Here is a 16,051-nt window from a genome sequence, read left to right as displayed (position 1 = left end):
CGGGGGTAAGACTTTGGACTTTTCCACGATGAGGTACTTTCCAATACCTCGCTTGACTAGCACCGGTCCAGGCAAGCTTTCCATGTGGAGCGGCGAGCTTGGATTTGCCATGTTGCTACTACTCCGTAAAGACACAACAATGAGGACTGGATCCGGGGACAGGCGGGAAAAATGCCGAAGCTGAAACAGTCCGAAGTCGTCGATGTTCTCGGTGAACGGTATGTTTCCCCGCGGAGCGACAAGGCGAAGATAGACGAACAGGTTCGATACAGATTCGCGACCTCTTCGGGCGTGGTGTAGCTCAGCGTTTCTCGGCGACGCTGGGTGACTGAGGGCTCGAAAATGAACTAGTCGGCAACAGAAACAGTGTCATCGGAGTTGATGCGAAAAAGGAGGCCAGCATCGAAGGTCTGACTGAGCATGGACACGAACTCGATGATGGACCAAGGTAGAGCCTTTCACGTCATCAGTAGGAACTGATGCTGGGTTGTGATGCAGGTGTGACCCCCGTTTCGTGGGGTGGCTCAAGCTACGATGGATGGGGGGCAGCAACAACCTTCCGCAGTTGGTCTACTGGAAATCTGATTACCAACAGCATCCCACTCTTTGAATTGGACTTCTCACCGACGTAACTGAAGTTCACGGCAACAGCAGCCACAAATTACCACTGGCAAGCGAATCGAATGTCGAGTTCGGAAGGCTGACGGACTTCGTGCCCTGCTGCCCTTGAGTTGTACGACGGTGAGACGGAGAAGGGCAATACTGATGAAGCCTGACAGACTCAAGATGCCACTGACGCAGAAAATGCAGGCGAGCTGGCGTACCCCCAACGAACAGCATGGGTACAGGGGGCCGAGAAAATTTCAATCTCTTCCCATGACCACGATTTCCAGCCTCTTGTGAGCGACAAAAGAGCCCTGATTTCTGACGAACCCCCGCGCCCCGGCCTGGTCGGTGTAGAGTCCGCAGTGGGTCTCGCACGAGGGGTAACGGTGGCCCACGGTGACCGCCGAGGACGCAGGCCGTTGGCTTCCGGGGCCAGCCAAACAAGACGTTCGTGAGGGTGCCGCTTGCCGGCTGGAATATGCCTCCTCACCTGTGGATATGAATGCAGGTTTCTGGACATTCTCTCACAGAAGGCAATCCACTGCGAGGTCGCACTCGCCTGGTGGATCAAGGGCGGGCATGGGGTCTGACAGTCTTCCAGCGAAAACTGTACGAAGAGGTGCTCCGAGATGAGGACCTTGGGTGCTGGCTGTCCCACCCACAGAGTGTGCCCCGGAAGTCCGTTCCCGATGGCAGCGCCGACACGGAGGTTTTCCGAGGTCAAGATAACAGAACCCACAGTAGCACTGAGTAGGTAGATGCCTACACAGTATGCGACGAAGCAGTCAGGCAAAGCAGCTCAGCCTCTCGTTCCATCTGCAGTAGATGACATTTCTGTCATCTGACCTCCAGAAGACAGGTTGGCATAAGCTCAATGGTGTCCCAAGTACTCGTTACGGGCGGAGGTGGTAAGCAATTACATTGACCCCGACCACCACCTCAGCTACTATTTATTAGGAGACACCATCATTCAGAGTTCAAGTTATGTCAGCGATGCGTCCGAGGTGCATACCCCAGACCGGACGTCACACGCGGTGAGACTATGGCTTTGCGGAACCATTACACTCTCTTAAAGCAATGAGACATACTGTTCTCTTCTATTGCAAGCAAGACAGCGGAATGTTTAATAGTCACGAAAAGGAATTCTCATCTCCAAAGTGTGCGGCTTCCGATGACAAACCGCCACTCTTTCAACGCCCGCTCAGCCCTCCTGTCGACCTGCCCAAAGGATTTTCAGTGCATCAGTGGATGCGTGCCTCCCACGCCGCAAGCCTGTAACGCAACCCCCCTTGCTGCTAGCCATGCGACCCCAAGAATCGATGAGATTCGATCATCGGTCTAAATCAAGGTAGCCTGGATGCTGCATGGACTTCCAGGTACTCAGGCCAGGGTCGAAAGTCGGAATGCCCAGGCCAGGAGAGCCTCTCGCAGGGCTTTTCCTTCTCATAATTCCTCTACCGAGAGTCAACCAGCGTCACAGAGACCATCTCACAGTCGTAATCCGCGCTATTATCAATGTCAGCTAGCGATGGTATGATAGCCTTGGACTTTCGCCTAATAATGTCTGCCTGCTCTGATGGATTTGGTCAATCTCAACGCGCCATGGAAATCCCGAACCCTGATCGAAGCTGCCGCCAACCACGAGAACGCTTACTTGACGGTCCACATATCGTGGAGTCTCCGTAGCGTACGGAGTACAAACATGCGGATTCTAGAACAAAGCAAAGAAACAACGCCCTGTGCCCGGGGGAGCTGCGTCGTATTCCCCATCACACTCCTGACTGGTTGCCTGTGTCTCACATAAGGCGGCAAAGTCGCCGGAAGGCATGTCGTCCGCCGCCTACCTGGTGGTGTTCCTTTCTTGCCAAAGCCTAGCTGGGCGTGTTCAGGGTCCATCCCATTGAACGAAACGGACCGAGGTAGCTTTCAGCCAACAACGCTTATGCCTCGTTTTGAACCTTCAACGTGTTCCACTGGACTTCAAACCGGAGTATTGATGTCTTTTCAAGATTACCCCAAGAGTCTTGGGGGACCTAGCAGGTTAGTCTGATGTTTCGTTAACCGCCCAGCGTGGTAGGCTGGTAATTAGCACGTCGGCTCCAAGGCTAGACTCTGCTGGTGGGTTTTGGCAGTGCGTGTGTTACGGCGGGGTTGAGTGACCACGATGGCGGGGGGGGGTGTTCCACCTCCACAAACGTAAAAAAATTTAGACAACGAGAAGTTCGGTAACCGGGAGATACTGCGGATGCTTCAGCTGCCCTTCAGTTCAGGTCACGAAGAACTCAAAACATGAAATATCTACATTATTCGCCAGCTCAGACGTTGAGCAGCAAACATTCATGAGAGACGGAGGCTGTGTCGTCCCCCTCTCTTCTAATACAAACTGGCAAACCGTGTCAGCAGGTTGATTTGGGATCAGCCGTAGTGACTTCTTTGGCTCAGGCACAAGCCGCCTCGTTGGAAATGCTTCGCCTCTCGGGCTTGCCAACCACGATTGTGAGTTATGACGAAACCGCCATGGAGCCATTCTGCTCACCGTCGTTGTACCTAAGTTCTCAGACAGCCCTTTTACCCCGGAATCAGGATCAGGCCCCAAAAAGTCGTGGTATCGAAACATTCTCAAAGAGGACGAGAATCTCGCCTCCCTCCCCCCCCCCCCCCCCCCCACTCCCCTTCTTCCTCCTCGGGGAGAGATATGCAGTACCCCTTCAACAGCAAAACCGAAGAGTTACTGCCCCCTTTCGTAATGCGATGACCAATCGATTTGAGGTGGTCACGGTGAGAACTTCCACTGGGGTAGACAAAATTACCTGAGGGAGCTACCCTACTCGGATCCTACTGCCTGGGAATTGGTTCCCGCTCCTTCTCCTCCCCCGCAATCATCCACAGCAGGTTCGAGGTAGACATACACACACACCTTGGAGAATGTGTGTGTGTGTGTGTGTGTGTGTGCGCGTAAGAATGCTGCACAGTACCTATGTCCAAACGATCTCGTGGCTGTAGACCAAACGTGGACTGCCGGGGTGAGCCTGCGTCATACAAGCATGCAGCAGAGGGCACGAGACCGGTTACCTACTGTGCGGTCGTGGTTTTCCGTGTGGGCTTAGTGGTCGACTGGTTTTGGGCCCCTCGGGAAACTTGGCGATGTAACTGCGGCCCTTTTCTGTCCTTCGCTCTGCCTTGTCTCTTCCTCTCGATGGCTGTGTGCTTTGACGAAGTATGACCCGCGCTTCCCTTTTCCTTGGGAGTCGAGCATGGGGAAAGGTCGGTGCATGGTAAGATGAGAATTAACTAGCGGGCAGGTATATATTGGGGTGATGAGTGGTTTATGGCTGATGCCTCGAGCTAAGGACGTGCTGCTAGTGGAAGGCTTTATGGAGGGGTTCATGATTGTTTGGCTGGCAGATGTTATCTCCGAGGGCGAGCTGCATGGGGGGAAAGCCTCCAATGGATTCCCATGAGGACGTTGCGAGAGTGAATACATCGAATCACTTTGTGGAACTTATGGGTCTGCACGCTAGCCACAATGTTTATCGAGTTACGTTAATTGTCAAGACTTGGGAAGCCTGTGCTGTGCGGTTTTCACTTCTATGTGGCCAGTTCTGAATCAGTAGACACCAAGAGACGTTACGCAGCGGACAACAATACGTCAAGAGTGCAATGGTACGTGATGACGTCGCAGTCTCCCAGGTGGAGGTAGGATACGATGTTTTCACAAGACAACATCACGGAGCGAGGCATGTGGGAACTCAAGATTGGGCGGAAGAGTGACCTTCAATGGCTTGGTATTGGCCGCAGCTATCTGCAGGGTTAGTCGAAGCCGACAACTCTAAAATCAGCCCTAGACTCCGTAATTTTTTTGATCATGCTCAATCCCATTTGCCCGACCCAAATAACCGTTTCCGTCCCCGAGAAGAGACATTCACGAAAGTGTGTAGCAATGCAGCCGAGGTGTCACCTTTCGGAGCAGCCTGGCCGCAGCACACGCAGCAGACTCACGCGCAACCTTCATCATTTCGTAGAAGAGGAAGACAAGACGCTTAGTTGCCGGCGAGGGCGTTGGCGCGACGGCGGTCACGCTCCTCGGCGATGGAGAGCTTGACACCCTTGCCCTTGGGCAGGGAGATCCAGGGCTTCTCGGAGCCGATGACGAAGACGTTGGACTCACGGGTGGCGAAGGTGTTGTCAATGGCGTCCTTGATGTGGACGATGTTGAAACCTCCGTCGTGGCGCTCACGGTGGGTGATGACACCGACACGACCCATGTTGCGACCGCCGGTGACCATGGCAATGGAGCCGGTGTCGAACTTGATGAAGTCCTCAATCTTGCCGGTGGCAAGGTTGATCTTGACAGTGTCGTTGACCTTGACGAGGGGGTCAGGGTAGCGGATGCTATAGAGATAAAAGAGTCAGCAAAGAGGGTTCGGACGGGGTGATACATTACAGCCGTCGGATGTGTATAGCTCCAATCTCTTTTCTTCGTAATCGGCCAATATTCTTCTTTTTGACGTTGCAATTCCGCCTCCCTCCCACTTCAAAAGGGAAGGGGATTTCATATGATTGGGAAGTCTTATTCCAGGAATTGAACAAGAGAGCATTTTGGGTGATGACGAATCGACCAAAGCTTGATCCAACGGCTGAATGATGTCTGACAGAACCAGTGCAGAGTGTGCAAACTCACGTTCTCGCATCGTGCGTGACCAAGAATGGGATTCCACCGCGGCCAAGCTGAACGCGCTTGACCTTGCCGAGCTTGTACTCGGCCTCCTCGGCCTGGATGCGGTGGACGGTGAAGCGGCCCTTGGTGTCGTAGATGAGACGGAAGTTCTCGCCAGTCTTGTCGATGGTGATGACGTCCATGAAGCCGGCGGGGTAGGTCATGTCGGTGCGGACCTTGCCGTCGACCTTGATGAGGCGCTGCATGAGGATGGAGCGGGTCTCGCGGAAGTTGAGGGCGTACTTGAGGCGGTTGCGGAGGAAGACGATCAGCGGCAAGCAGTCGCGAAGCTTGTGAGGACCGGCCGAGGGGCGGGGAGCGTAGGTTCCGGACAGCTTGTCCAGGAGCCAGTGCGAAGGCGCGCTAAGGCGCTTCTGGTGCTTCTTGCTGTGAGGGCATTGTCAGAATATTTGTTCGTGTCGAGAATGGGCTCGATCATGATCTGGAATATTGTCTTCGAAATTTTCCTTCAGTTCGTCGCGGCGGGCAAGTCAAAATCGCTCGAGCGACAAACAGAATCCCGAATCGCGTCGATGACAATATTGAGATTGAAAATGAGGATTGGGTATCAAGTACTTACAGTCCCTTGCCCATTTTGTCTGACTGCCGATTAGCCTATGGAGGTATCTGGTCGGTGGGTGTGAAGGTCGAAGTCGAGATACTCAGATTCAACTCGGGACGTGGAGTACAGAGGGATCGGGCTGGAAATTTTCTGTGAGGCGTAGGTTTTTCGAACCCTACACTTGTGTCTCTGGGCGGTCAAAAGCAGGAGCGGGGCTTCGATAATCCGGCGACATTCAGTGGTCAACTGGATTAAGCGAGATGGTCCGTGTGCTTGATCCACTTGGCTCTCGTGCTCCGTTAATTCGGCGGTTGGTGGATCCGTCCACGGCCGGCGCATGGCAACACGGGCTTTGCTGGTAAGGCCGATGACAGCGGCCCCACCAAAAGCACAATACCTAATGGGCACCTCTTGTCCGAGACTATTCAAGTTCCGTCATTGGCATATCGGGGCGTGAAGAATTCCAGGTTCATAGTGTGCACCGGTCGTGTGCACTATATTCAATACAATCATCTAGCGATTGGTGCTTTCTAGCTCACAGTGCCCGGATCTCGACACTCTATCCAGATAGCCCGTCCGGAACACTAACTCGTTCTTGCACAGAAACGACCGTAGTCCATCTAATTCACTCCAAACCCCCTTTTGTCCATCCTTGGCCAAAGATACCTGTTTATGCGCCGTATCTCCAAAATGTGATTACGGAACCCCAATTGGTATAGATCTATGTCCAGAAACGACCGTTCGGGTAGCGAAGCACCCCAATTCTCCATGTACGCCACGTAAGCAAACAATACGTAGCACTTTTGATTCTAATGTTCGACACAAATTCCTGCACACAAGGCAAGAGGTCGAAACCTAGCAAGTGTACTAGGCCACTGAAAAGACGCAGCAGGATGAAGATCAAGCTGCCGAAGGGCTATTGAGATTCCAACACCCAGCGGAACGTTGTGGTGACGTCGATTCAGACGTCTGATCGGGTGCGTATATCGCGGTCGAGCTGGCGACTTGTGAGTCGTCCAGTAGTAGGCGAGAGATGTCCATCTCTCCCGCACTTCCCATGAATGTCGCCGTAGTCGTTTCGCCAAAGTCGAAGGCCTGCTGACTGGCAGGCACCTCTCCATTGTCGACGACAGATAAAGGCCACCTAGGGAGGTCTTCCTTTGAGTTGGTTCTATTCAATGCTGCCTCCATGGGAGGTGGCCTGTTGGGCTGCAGAGTATTCGAGATGCTCATGCTAACCGTTGGTTCGAGGGTATCGCCCCCTCGCCCGTCCTGGGGCTGGAAGAGTCCCTTCTCAATCTTGGCATAAACGCTGGGGTACTTGTTCCGAACCCTGTCTCTTAGGTCGGTCGGTTGTCTTCCAGACAGACTAAAGCGTGGGTCTCTCTGGATCTTGGTCCAGGCTGGTCCATATTTGTCCAGCCCTTCGAGTATTTGCTTGTCGTCTTGGTCGGTGAAAGGCCGTCTTTCTCTTCTGTGAGACTTCTTGAATGGACCGTGTATTCCTAGCTCCGCTAAATCCTCCAGCTTCTTGCGGTGCGCCCTACTCCTCTTCATCTTAGGAAAGGCGTCCAAATCAGCCTGTGTCATTTGGGACGATTCGCTGGCTGCAGCCTCATCTTGGGCTATGAGTATATTTTCCGACAGCAGACCCGTTTTAGCTTTGGCCTTTGGTTCGGTTGGAGTCGTTGGCGGCGCAGCAACAGCAGTTGTAATCTTCGGTTCGCTGTTAGTCCTGCGCAACTCGTTCGGGCAGCAGGTGCGAAACCGGTCCTTCAAGTCGCCCGCAGTTCGGTCATTGAAGTTGAAGTCGGGGTCTGCAAGGATGTCGGTCCACTTTCCAACGCCGTGCCGATTGACACCCAGCAGTAGGTGGTTTGTCTCAGCTTCGGACCACTTGCGCCTCGGCTTCATCGCCTTCTTCCTTGTTTTGCCACCACTAGATTTGGAGTTCTTGGATGTTGTCGAGTCAGCCTCAGCGGGCTTCTCAACCTCCATTTCCATATCCTTCTCCTCGGGCACAGGCGCGAAATCTCGAAGCGGCTTAAGCTGGTTGCTTTCGGGCTCGTTGAAGTCGTTGGAGGCAATGGGCGGGAACAGCGCAGCATCGGGGGGAGGTTCGTGTAAGCCATTGATGATAGGCGGCATAGTCGGCATGACTTGGGGTTGAATTGGCTTTTGTTTCTTGACCGGCTGTGGTAGCTGCACAAAGTCATCCTTGGTGGCAACGTTGCGGTGCCTCTTCTTATTTGCGGAATCATCTTTGTTTTCGGGCACCTCATCGAGGATCTTGCTCAGAGAAAAGGAGGAGTCTACGTTATCTCGGTCGTCGCCCAAGAGCAGTCTCAATTGTAAGTGCGCGGTGCTGTTGACTGCTCCCCGATCGATTGGTGGTTCGTCATCCTTTCGTGAATCTCGTGCGGAGAAGCTGTCGTCGAGGGTGCCGGAATTCTGTGGTGGGGCTCCGTGGGTGGTGGCGAGCGAGGGCCCTTTGGTGTTTTCCTCGCGATGGGTGGTCTCAGGCTCGAGTGGGAAGGGCCTCTCGGAGGGACGAGAGAAGGCTAGACGGAGGGGCGGCAGATCAGCGTGAGCGAGCTGTGGCGTGGTGGAATCGTTCAGCAGGTGGATGAGGCGTGGCTCGATGTAGGCCATCGTGGGCTAGGAAAGTCGGAGTGGGCATTTGGTTTAAAATTTGAGGTAGGAAACAACACAGGCGAAGAGAAGAGGAGTGAAGGGGAGAGGCGAAGGAAAGAAGGAGAGACAATGGACGCGGGATGGATGGGTGTAAGGTCGGCGGCGTGCGGGCAGGATGGTGAGGAGGAGAAGGAGGAGGAGGAGGAGCAGACGAAGACAAGACTTGGACTCGAGTCTTCAACGAGTTTGCTGAGGTAGCAAAGACGGGCAGTGACTGAGGTGACCGAAAGGCGGAGGGGAGCATTAGGAATGGAAGGCGGAAGGGTAAGGTAGCGTGGGTAGGTAAGGGTATCTATCTATCAGTAAAGTAAAGCGTGAAGCAGCTAAGGATTGGCTTACAGCATTTCAGGGCCCGGCTTGACAGGCAGACGGGCTCACCACAGGCACCATGGCTGCAGGGCTCCTCCTAGAAGATTTGCCCAACGATGGAAGTTCCACGTGAAGATTCTCCACCGTAGAAGCGGCAAATGAGACTAGCGCGGTTGGGTTTGCGGTATTTGCTGATACCAACCTGCAGCGGCGGCGGGTGTGCCAAGTAACTTTAATACTTTGTGGTTATCATTGGCTGCTGCCCAGCGAAAGCCCGTTTCTCCTTCTCCGCGCCGGCACGCAGCTTTCTCTGTCAGTCTCGGTCTCTTTGCCTCTCTCTTCAATACACATGTCATGACCACGCATATGTCACAAAGGTGACTTGCAGGTAATAGAAGATACCTTGATGCCTCAATACCAGGCAGACAGCAGGTCCATACATCTATGTATTTACCCTATCAAGGTACTGTGGAAGGACAAAAGAGTTGATGGCTGCCCAACTTTAGCAAGAGAAATCTGCCAGCAGGCAATGGACTGATTAACCTTGAGTTTGACAGACATTGGCAAGTCGGGCAAGGCACTGACTAGATGGCTCACCGTGCACACCTCTCGTCCCACCTTAGGTTCACAGGATGATGGATCTCCCTTTCCCTGAGCCTGAATTGGGTCCTGCCAACCTGCGTAACCTGCTTCCATTGCCTGCGTAGCTTCAACCCAGCTCGGTGCGAAGCCGGCAACCTTAGAGGCATCTTCCTGAGCACCTGTGTTACGGCTTCCATGGTCTGGGTTGCTCACTACCTATTACTCCGTACGGCATCCGTCCAGTGTACCTTACCTCATGTACCCAAGACATGTGTCTCGCTCCGATTTACCGCCGTCCGTGGTCTCTGCCTCCGCCTCCGCCTCTCCGAATTCTTGCATGACACATTACAGTGACCACCACACCACAAACCCTCCACCGAGCTAAAAGAACGTCTCACAGCTTCTCGGTCTGATCAATTGCGTTGCCTGTTGCCCCTCCCTACCTTTATTCGCCTTCTTCGGCCCCCATTCTGGCCTCGAAATTCTGCCTGCCCTGCCTGCCTGTCAACCGCCCCTCCGTCTTCGAGAAAACACCTGTCCCTTCCATAGAACATCAACAAGGGTTCGGTGACCACCTTTGTTGTTGCACCGCTTTCAATCCCCCTCCATCCCACTTCTCACTAGCTGACCGGTACCAACGGCCACTACTTTCACCATGGCGGCGGCTGCGGCTCTTCCAACCTTCCCTAGACTGGTCTTCACCGTCTTCGAGCCCATCTCACTGTACGTTCGTTCTCCCACTCTCTCGCCACCCTGGCAATCCAATTCTCACCCGCCACTGAGCTGATGCGCGTTTTCTCAAAAGCGTCGGCGGTTTCCTAGGGGCCGTTATTAATCCGGATTGGTTCATATCCGAGCAGATCGTACAGGGCGCCATCTCGGCCGCCGTGCCAACTGCGGAATCTGATAATGCCCGTCTCGTGGCCCTCCAGCTCGGAAATATATACCTGCTCATGGCCATGGTCGGGCTAGCCGTGCTCAACCTCACCAACGAGCTAAAGGTTGTGCGCGGCTACCTCGTTGCTCTTTGGATAGCCGACCTTGGTCACATTTACGTATGCTATCACGTTATGGGCCTCGATCGCTTCCTCGACGTGGCGAGCTGGAATTCCATGGCCTGGGGCAACGTGGGTGTCACGGTGCGACCAGCCTTCTATTTCTAGCCATGTGATGTGCTAACAATCCCAGGCCCTTCTCTGTCTGACCAGGACGGCTTACCTTTTAGGCCTCTTCGGAAAGGATGTCCCTCTCAAGAACTTGGAAAAGAAGCAGCAGTGATAGGGTCTGAAGATAAGACTCTCTCCGAACGGGTTGGGCCTCTGCAATAACCGTAGCCTCAAGTGAGGGTCCTCAATCGAGTCTGTTCGAACAATCCATAGTGCATCCATATGTAGAGAGTGCTTCTACGTCTGGTGCCCATTTAATCCCGGTAGATCTTCGGAAGTAATGAGATTCAATTGAGAGAAGCGCAAAGAGTGCTCTCATTCAGCGTGTTTCTGTGTTTGCCTGTGGTCGAGAGGCAGAACCCACTTATACGGCCGTTCGTCGCCACACGAGCTTTTAACCACAACCAAACGGTCCAAAGCTCCAACATCAGTACCCTCGCAATCGTATGAATATCACACAAGATTCTATAGCAATACACTGGAGAAGAGTTCTACATCATGGACTTCATCAAAGTATATCAACGTGAGACAGGCCCACCTGGCATCTGAGCTAAGAAGTCGGCACAGGCAGCATGAGGTGCACAGCTTCTAGTGCCCGAATAGGCATGTGCAGCTGAAGCCAACTTGTTTTTCGCCACAAACGAAGAAGTGGACAATGCCAACAACGTTTCGTCAAATGCAAACGATAGGCTCGAAGTTTCTCCAGTGAGACCGGCGGGTGACAGTGAAAGCCTGCGCTTCGTGATGAACCTGCCGTTCTTTCATCATGTACCTACCTGAAATCATGCCTAAGGTAGATTGATGACGTGAGGCAATAGAAGCCCTTCAGAACCTTCTTTCAAAAAAGGTCTATCTGAGAGTCTACCAGATAATAAGGTACCATGGCGCAGCCCTTCTTTCCTCAATTGAACCAATAAACAGATATATATGTTGGAGAGGGGGTGCTTAAACCTTGTTGTTTCTAATAAAGAGGCGACGCGGTTGCTCGCGCATGGACACCTAAGGCAGCCAGAGCACAGTGTGAACGCGTCAAGCCCCACACCTCGATCAACATACACCAATCCGATCATCGTCGGGGTTAGGGTTAGAGAATCCGGTTAGTAAGAAACTCAACATCCCTATCCAACCCCAACAAAATACGCGTCTTTGCAGCAATCCCAGTCATTCCAGGAACAACATAACGAGTCATACAGCATGGCCCGCACAAGAACGGGCCGTGGCGCTCCGGAGTCTCCGGGGAATGATGTCCAGGACCCTCGTTCTGTGCGGTTGGCACGACGTCGAGCAGGCGGCGCAAACATGACAGAACGCGTCGAAAGCACCGAAACCACCACCGTCTCTGCATCTGCTGCATCTCGGCCAACGACGCGAGGTAGGGGAAGAGATAAGGTCGCCCCGACGAGCACCACATTGCGAGAGATGGCGGAAGAACGGGAAGAAAGGGAGGAAGATGTGGAGAAGAGGGAAGAGGAAGATCTGTACAGAAACGAACCAGTTGCGCGCTTCAATGCGAAGGAGATTGTGCGAGACATCAACCCCCAAGATAACAACAGTGGTGAGTCCTGCTCATCTGTGTTCATAGTGGACCATCTGAAGTGCAAGGTTAACAACCACCCGAGAAATGGGATCGCAGAGCATCTCCGGCACACAGAGATATGCGACCCCGGCCTACATGACTGCTGCATACACGTTGTTCTCAAGTTCGTCAACGCTGCGCTCTCTCCCTTGCGGAGACGTATTTCACTAACCCTCCCACAGAAGCACCGGGCTCATCAGCACCGAGAGCTTCACAAGGTGCGATCCGTCTTGCACTTTCGCTCGATGAATTGCTGACGTGGGAACACAACAGGACGCTCACAGCTACCGGGAATAGAGGATGACGGCAGTGACGACGAGTCGGAGAAATCCGACATCGAAGATGACGCATCCCAGGATCTCGTCGAAGCAGAACTAAAGGAGAACGCGCTCGACTCATTATGGCACGAATCCGAAGCCCTAGCGAGACTGCTCCGGAACCCAAAACCAGGTAGCAAATCCTGGCACCGGCTGCTGCCCGTCTTCCGGGGCAACTGGTTCCGCATCCGCGAGTTTTTCGTGGAGACCGACGCGCTCTTCATCGACCTCCTCGCCAGCATCGAGGACATTAGCGAAAGGCAGCAGATGAAGGCGCGGGCCGTCATCATCGGCGCCAACGCCACGTCGCTACTCAACGTCATATCCGACGCCGAGCTTCGCAAGGAGGACAACTTTGATAGGGTCTGGAAGATCTTCGAGCGCCTCGACGAGGACTTTCCCGCACCGCTGTGCCCATACGACGACTACGCCGACCACGTTACCGAAGACGACATCGAGCTTGCACTCGACATTCGCACGCAGCGGCTGATTACGAGCCTGAAGGCCTTGCAGGACGACCAGCAGAATCCTGCTGACATCGCAGCGGAGCTTTTCTGCGTGCCTTTAGAGTCCTCTATCGATGCGGAAGAGGCTCTCCAATATGGACCGTTCAGGGGCATCAACGGCCGCATGGCGGAGCGTTTCGCAGAGAGGGCAAAACAAATTTACGACGCCATCGTGGACAAGAACGTGGATGATGCCATCCAGGTCCTCGACGAGATGTTCCCGCTCGAGGGGTCGCCTGATCAGTCACAGAACGAAGCCGACGACGAGCCGGCCGACTTCATCGGCAAGATTTCCTCCTGGTGCAGCAAGATGATCGACGAACTCAGTGTTATCTTGAAGGACCCGCCGCAAGGGCCGAGGGAATCTTCTCCGACGGACTCCCTCCCCTCGAGCGCGCCACAGGATATAGTCCGCAACGACGTGTACGGCCCTCCTCTAGACAATGTCTATACGTAACCCATATACTGACTCGGCTACAGGCGCGAAGACATCTTGTCCCGGTCAAACGTGCAACTCCTAGCAAAGCTCTCCCGCGAGCACCCCTCGCGCACACGTCCGTCTCCATCACTAGCAAACTCCCAGCGCGGATCCCAACGCAGCTCTCAGCGCGGAGCCACCGCCGAACCCATCATCAACGGCGGCATTGGCGACGACTACTACGAAGAAGAGGCAGAGGACCATCGTCGCCGTAACCCCTCCCCGGCGCCGAGCGACCTCTCAGCCATCATCGCAGGCCTCCCCAGCACCGCAATCATCCGCAGTACGCAACCTTCTTCCTCCTCCGCCAAAGCCGGCCCCAGCACCGCCGCCCCGCGCTCCTCCGACTTCATAGCCGTCAACAACAGCGGCAGGAAACGCCCCCGCGAAACCTCCCTCTCCCACTCCCAACAATCCCAAGAGTCCGACGACCCCTTCGAAGAAGACAACCGCGACCCGAACCCCCAACGAAGAGCCCAACTCGCCCGCGACCGCCGCGACATGCCCCCTCCCCCCTCGAAACGCAAAACCCTCCCCTCAACCGCACCACCACCCCCACGCCAGCCCTCTTCCTCCGCCTCATCATCATCAACAACAGCAACAACCACCGCCCTCCAACGACGCCCCCGCTCCTCCCTCCCAACCAGCGCCCCAGCCTCCTCAGCTCCCGCCTCCACCTCCGCCTCCCGAAGCAGCGTCTCGAGCACAGCCACCACCGTCGCCTCCTTCCGCGAAATCAACGAGATGAACCGCCGCCCAGCGTCCCGCGCCGGCCCGCAGCAGCGCGTCCCCTGGTCCGACAAAGACACCCACCGCCTCATCCGGCTCATAGAACACCACAACTGCCTCTGGGCGCTCATCGCGAAACGCCAGATCGCTGCTGCCAGCAACCTTGGAGGCGGCTACGGCGGCGACAGCTTCGAGGAGAGGGAGGACTGCGTCTTTGATCACCCGCGAGACCAGCAAGCTATCCGCGACAAGGCGCGGAATCTCAAAGTCGATTTGTTAAAGTATGTCGTTTCGCTATCCCCCCCTCTCTCTCTCTCGTCCCTTGACGGATCCACGCTTCTCAATGAATGCCCGGGAGCTGATCATAAAAACACCAATCAGAGCCGACTTGAATCTCTACCCGGGCTTCGACGGTATCGCCCTCGGCAAAAAGGAACGCCTGGCCCTCATCGGCCGCGGAAAGAACCCGGACCGGAGGGAGGGCGACGTCGACGCGGCGGGCGAGCCCACGCATACCGAGTACGTGCCGCTGGAGAGTGACGACGAAGACGATGAGTTGTAGTAGACGAAGAAGAAGAAAAAAGCCCTGGCTGGCTGGCTGGCTGGCCTGGCCCGGTGCAGCAGCAACTTGCGCAGATCCTTCCCCCCTCTTTCTCTCTCTCACTTTACCTATATATATCACATCCGGAGTGCTTGAAGTCTCAACATCGTCAAGGTATCCTTATGGGATGAGGGGAAAAGGGGGATCCAGTTGTGAGGTTATGCGAGATCATCGTTATTGGTGAGAATTGGGGACATTCTTGGCTATTGATATTGTTGGCAGCATGTACTATGCAAGCCTGAAGGCGTTCATGGGATGGACATGGGATATTCGAATGCAAACCTCACTTTTTCATCAGACGTGGGTGAGCTCACTAGGACGCCAGTTAACCATCTGTTGCGTCCCTCAAAATCCCATGTGTGCAGTTTTCAAGGTGTCAGTACATTCGTGTACATTCGTCTCTAGTCCCGTCCCAAGCTTCACTTTATTTCTGAAGTATTCATAGGCGGACGTGAGAGAAATAGGGTCAGGTAGATATAAAACTCGCTGTTACCTCTTAGCAAAGTAAGTAGTATCTACGATGCAGCGAGTCAAGCAATCTCGTCATGAAGAAGACAAATCAAAATTCGTGAATAGAACATCGGACCCTATCAAGACTGCCCTACAGCTATCGGCTGGCCTCTCCCGGAGAATCACCATAATGGTTGGTTTCAACCTGTATCTCTCCTGCCCGCTTGAATCGAATCGCAGGCATTCTCTATCCACCTGCTCTCCAACCAAATGTGACTGATTACAACCGCCGCTAAACTCAGTCTACTCTTTCGTCCCCAGAATCTTGAATGTCGTTAAAGAAGCGAAGTTAGAAGAACAAGGAAAGAAAGTTCTGGTAAAGCTAAGGGTGGTCGCTGCCAGTAAAGAAGCCGCGAAACGTATTTTCGGTGCCAAAAGTACAATAAACTAAGTCTTGCATCCTTCTCGTGCGTGACAGGCGTCTTGGCGATGCTAGTGTCATCCGGTTGCTCGAGTCGGAAATGCTGGTATACGTCGTCATCTTGCCTGAGCTATCGTCGAGGTAAGAAAGCAACAGGGATATCAAGGAGTTTCGTCATGCGAAGTTGGGCTGATAATGCTGTCATTTCGCCATATTTTGGGCGCCCTCCAACCATAGAAGTTCGTAAGAATTGGTATGTGACAGAGGAAAAGGGGGTATGCTGCGCGGTGCTCTCAAATCTCATCGACAAGTGCGGAAATCAGGTGTAAAGCCAGCC

At 54.1% G+C, this 16,051-nt stretch overlaps 4 protein-coding genes across 4 annotated transcripts; 2 read left to right on the top strand and 2 right to left on the bottom strand.

Moving 5' to 3' along the window:
- Positions 1 to 171: 171 nt before the first annotated feature.
- Positions 172 to 2,055, top strand: CLUP02_08813 (uncharacterized protein; the record flags this gene model as incomplete). The annotated part of the gene is made up of 11 exons (XM_049287794.1): positions 172 to 296; positions 368 to 408; positions 499 to 628; positions 676 to 712; positions 780 to 1,057; positions 1,115 to 1,190; positions 1,271 to 1,356; positions 1,459 to 1,514; positions 1,581 to 1,592; positions 1,646 to 1,880; positions 1,983 to 2,055. The coding sequence occupies 11 exons, from the start codon at positions 172 to 174 to the stop codon at positions 2,053 to 2,055; spliced, it is 1,149 nt and encodes a 382-aa protein (XP_049144937.1).
- Positions 2,056 to 4,646: 2,591 nt separating this feature from the next.
- CLUP02_08812 (ribosomal family S4e) lies at positions 4,647 to 5,917 on the bottom strand (the record flags this gene model as incomplete). Its single annotated transcript, XM_049287793.1, has 3 exons — positions 4,647 to 4,998; positions 5,288 to 5,710; positions 5,904 to 5,917. 3 exons carry the CDS (start codon positions 5,915 to 5,917, stop codon positions 4,647 to 4,649), a joined length of 789 nt encoding a protein of 262 aa, XP_049144936.1.
- Positions 5,918 to 6,785: 868 nt separating this feature from the next.
- CLUP02_08811 (MYB DNA-binding domain-containing protein) lies at positions 6,786 to 8,537 on the bottom strand (the record flags this gene model as incomplete). The annotated part of the gene is made up of 1 exon (XM_049287792.1): positions 6,786 to 8,537. The coding sequence occupies one exon, from the start codon at positions 8,535 to 8,537 to the stop codon at positions 6,786 to 6,788; it is 1,752 nt and encodes a 583-aa protein (XP_049144935.1).
- A 1,588-nt stretch (positions 8,538 to 10,125) lies between these two features.
- Positions 10,126 to 16,043, top strand: CLUP02_08810 (uncharacterized protein; the record flags this gene model as incomplete). Its single annotated transcript, XM_049287791.1, has 19 exons — positions 10,126 to 10,193; positions 10,276 to 10,609; positions 10,659 to 10,744; positions 10,850 to 10,882; positions 10,960 to 11,047; positions 11,108 to 11,159; positions 11,250 to 11,404; positions 11,645 to 11,713; positions 11,789 to 12,191; positions 12,219 to 12,430; positions 12,497 to 13,458; positions 13,516 to 14,523; positions 14,624 to 14,803; positions 14,942 to 14,995; positions 15,066 to 15,147; positions 15,249 to 15,294; positions 15,395 to 15,500; positions 15,772 to 15,855; positions 15,899 to 16,043. The coding sequence occupies 19 exons, from the start codon at positions 10,126 to 10,128 to the stop codon at positions 16,041 to 16,043; spliced, it is 4,167 nt and encodes a 1,388-aa protein (XP_049144934.1).
- Positions 16,044 to 16,051: the final 8 nt, after the last annotated feature.

Source organism: Colletotrichum lupini, chromosome 4 (genome assembly GCF_023278565.1).
Source record: "Colletotrichum lupini chromosome 4, complete sequence".
Taxonomy (NCBI): Eukaryota; Fungi; Ascomycota; class Sordariomycetes; order Glomerellales; family Glomerellaceae; genus Colletotrichum; species Colletotrichum lupini.
Note: the sequence above shows the minus strand (reverse complement) of the source record. Positions and strands in the feature narration are given on the sequence as shown.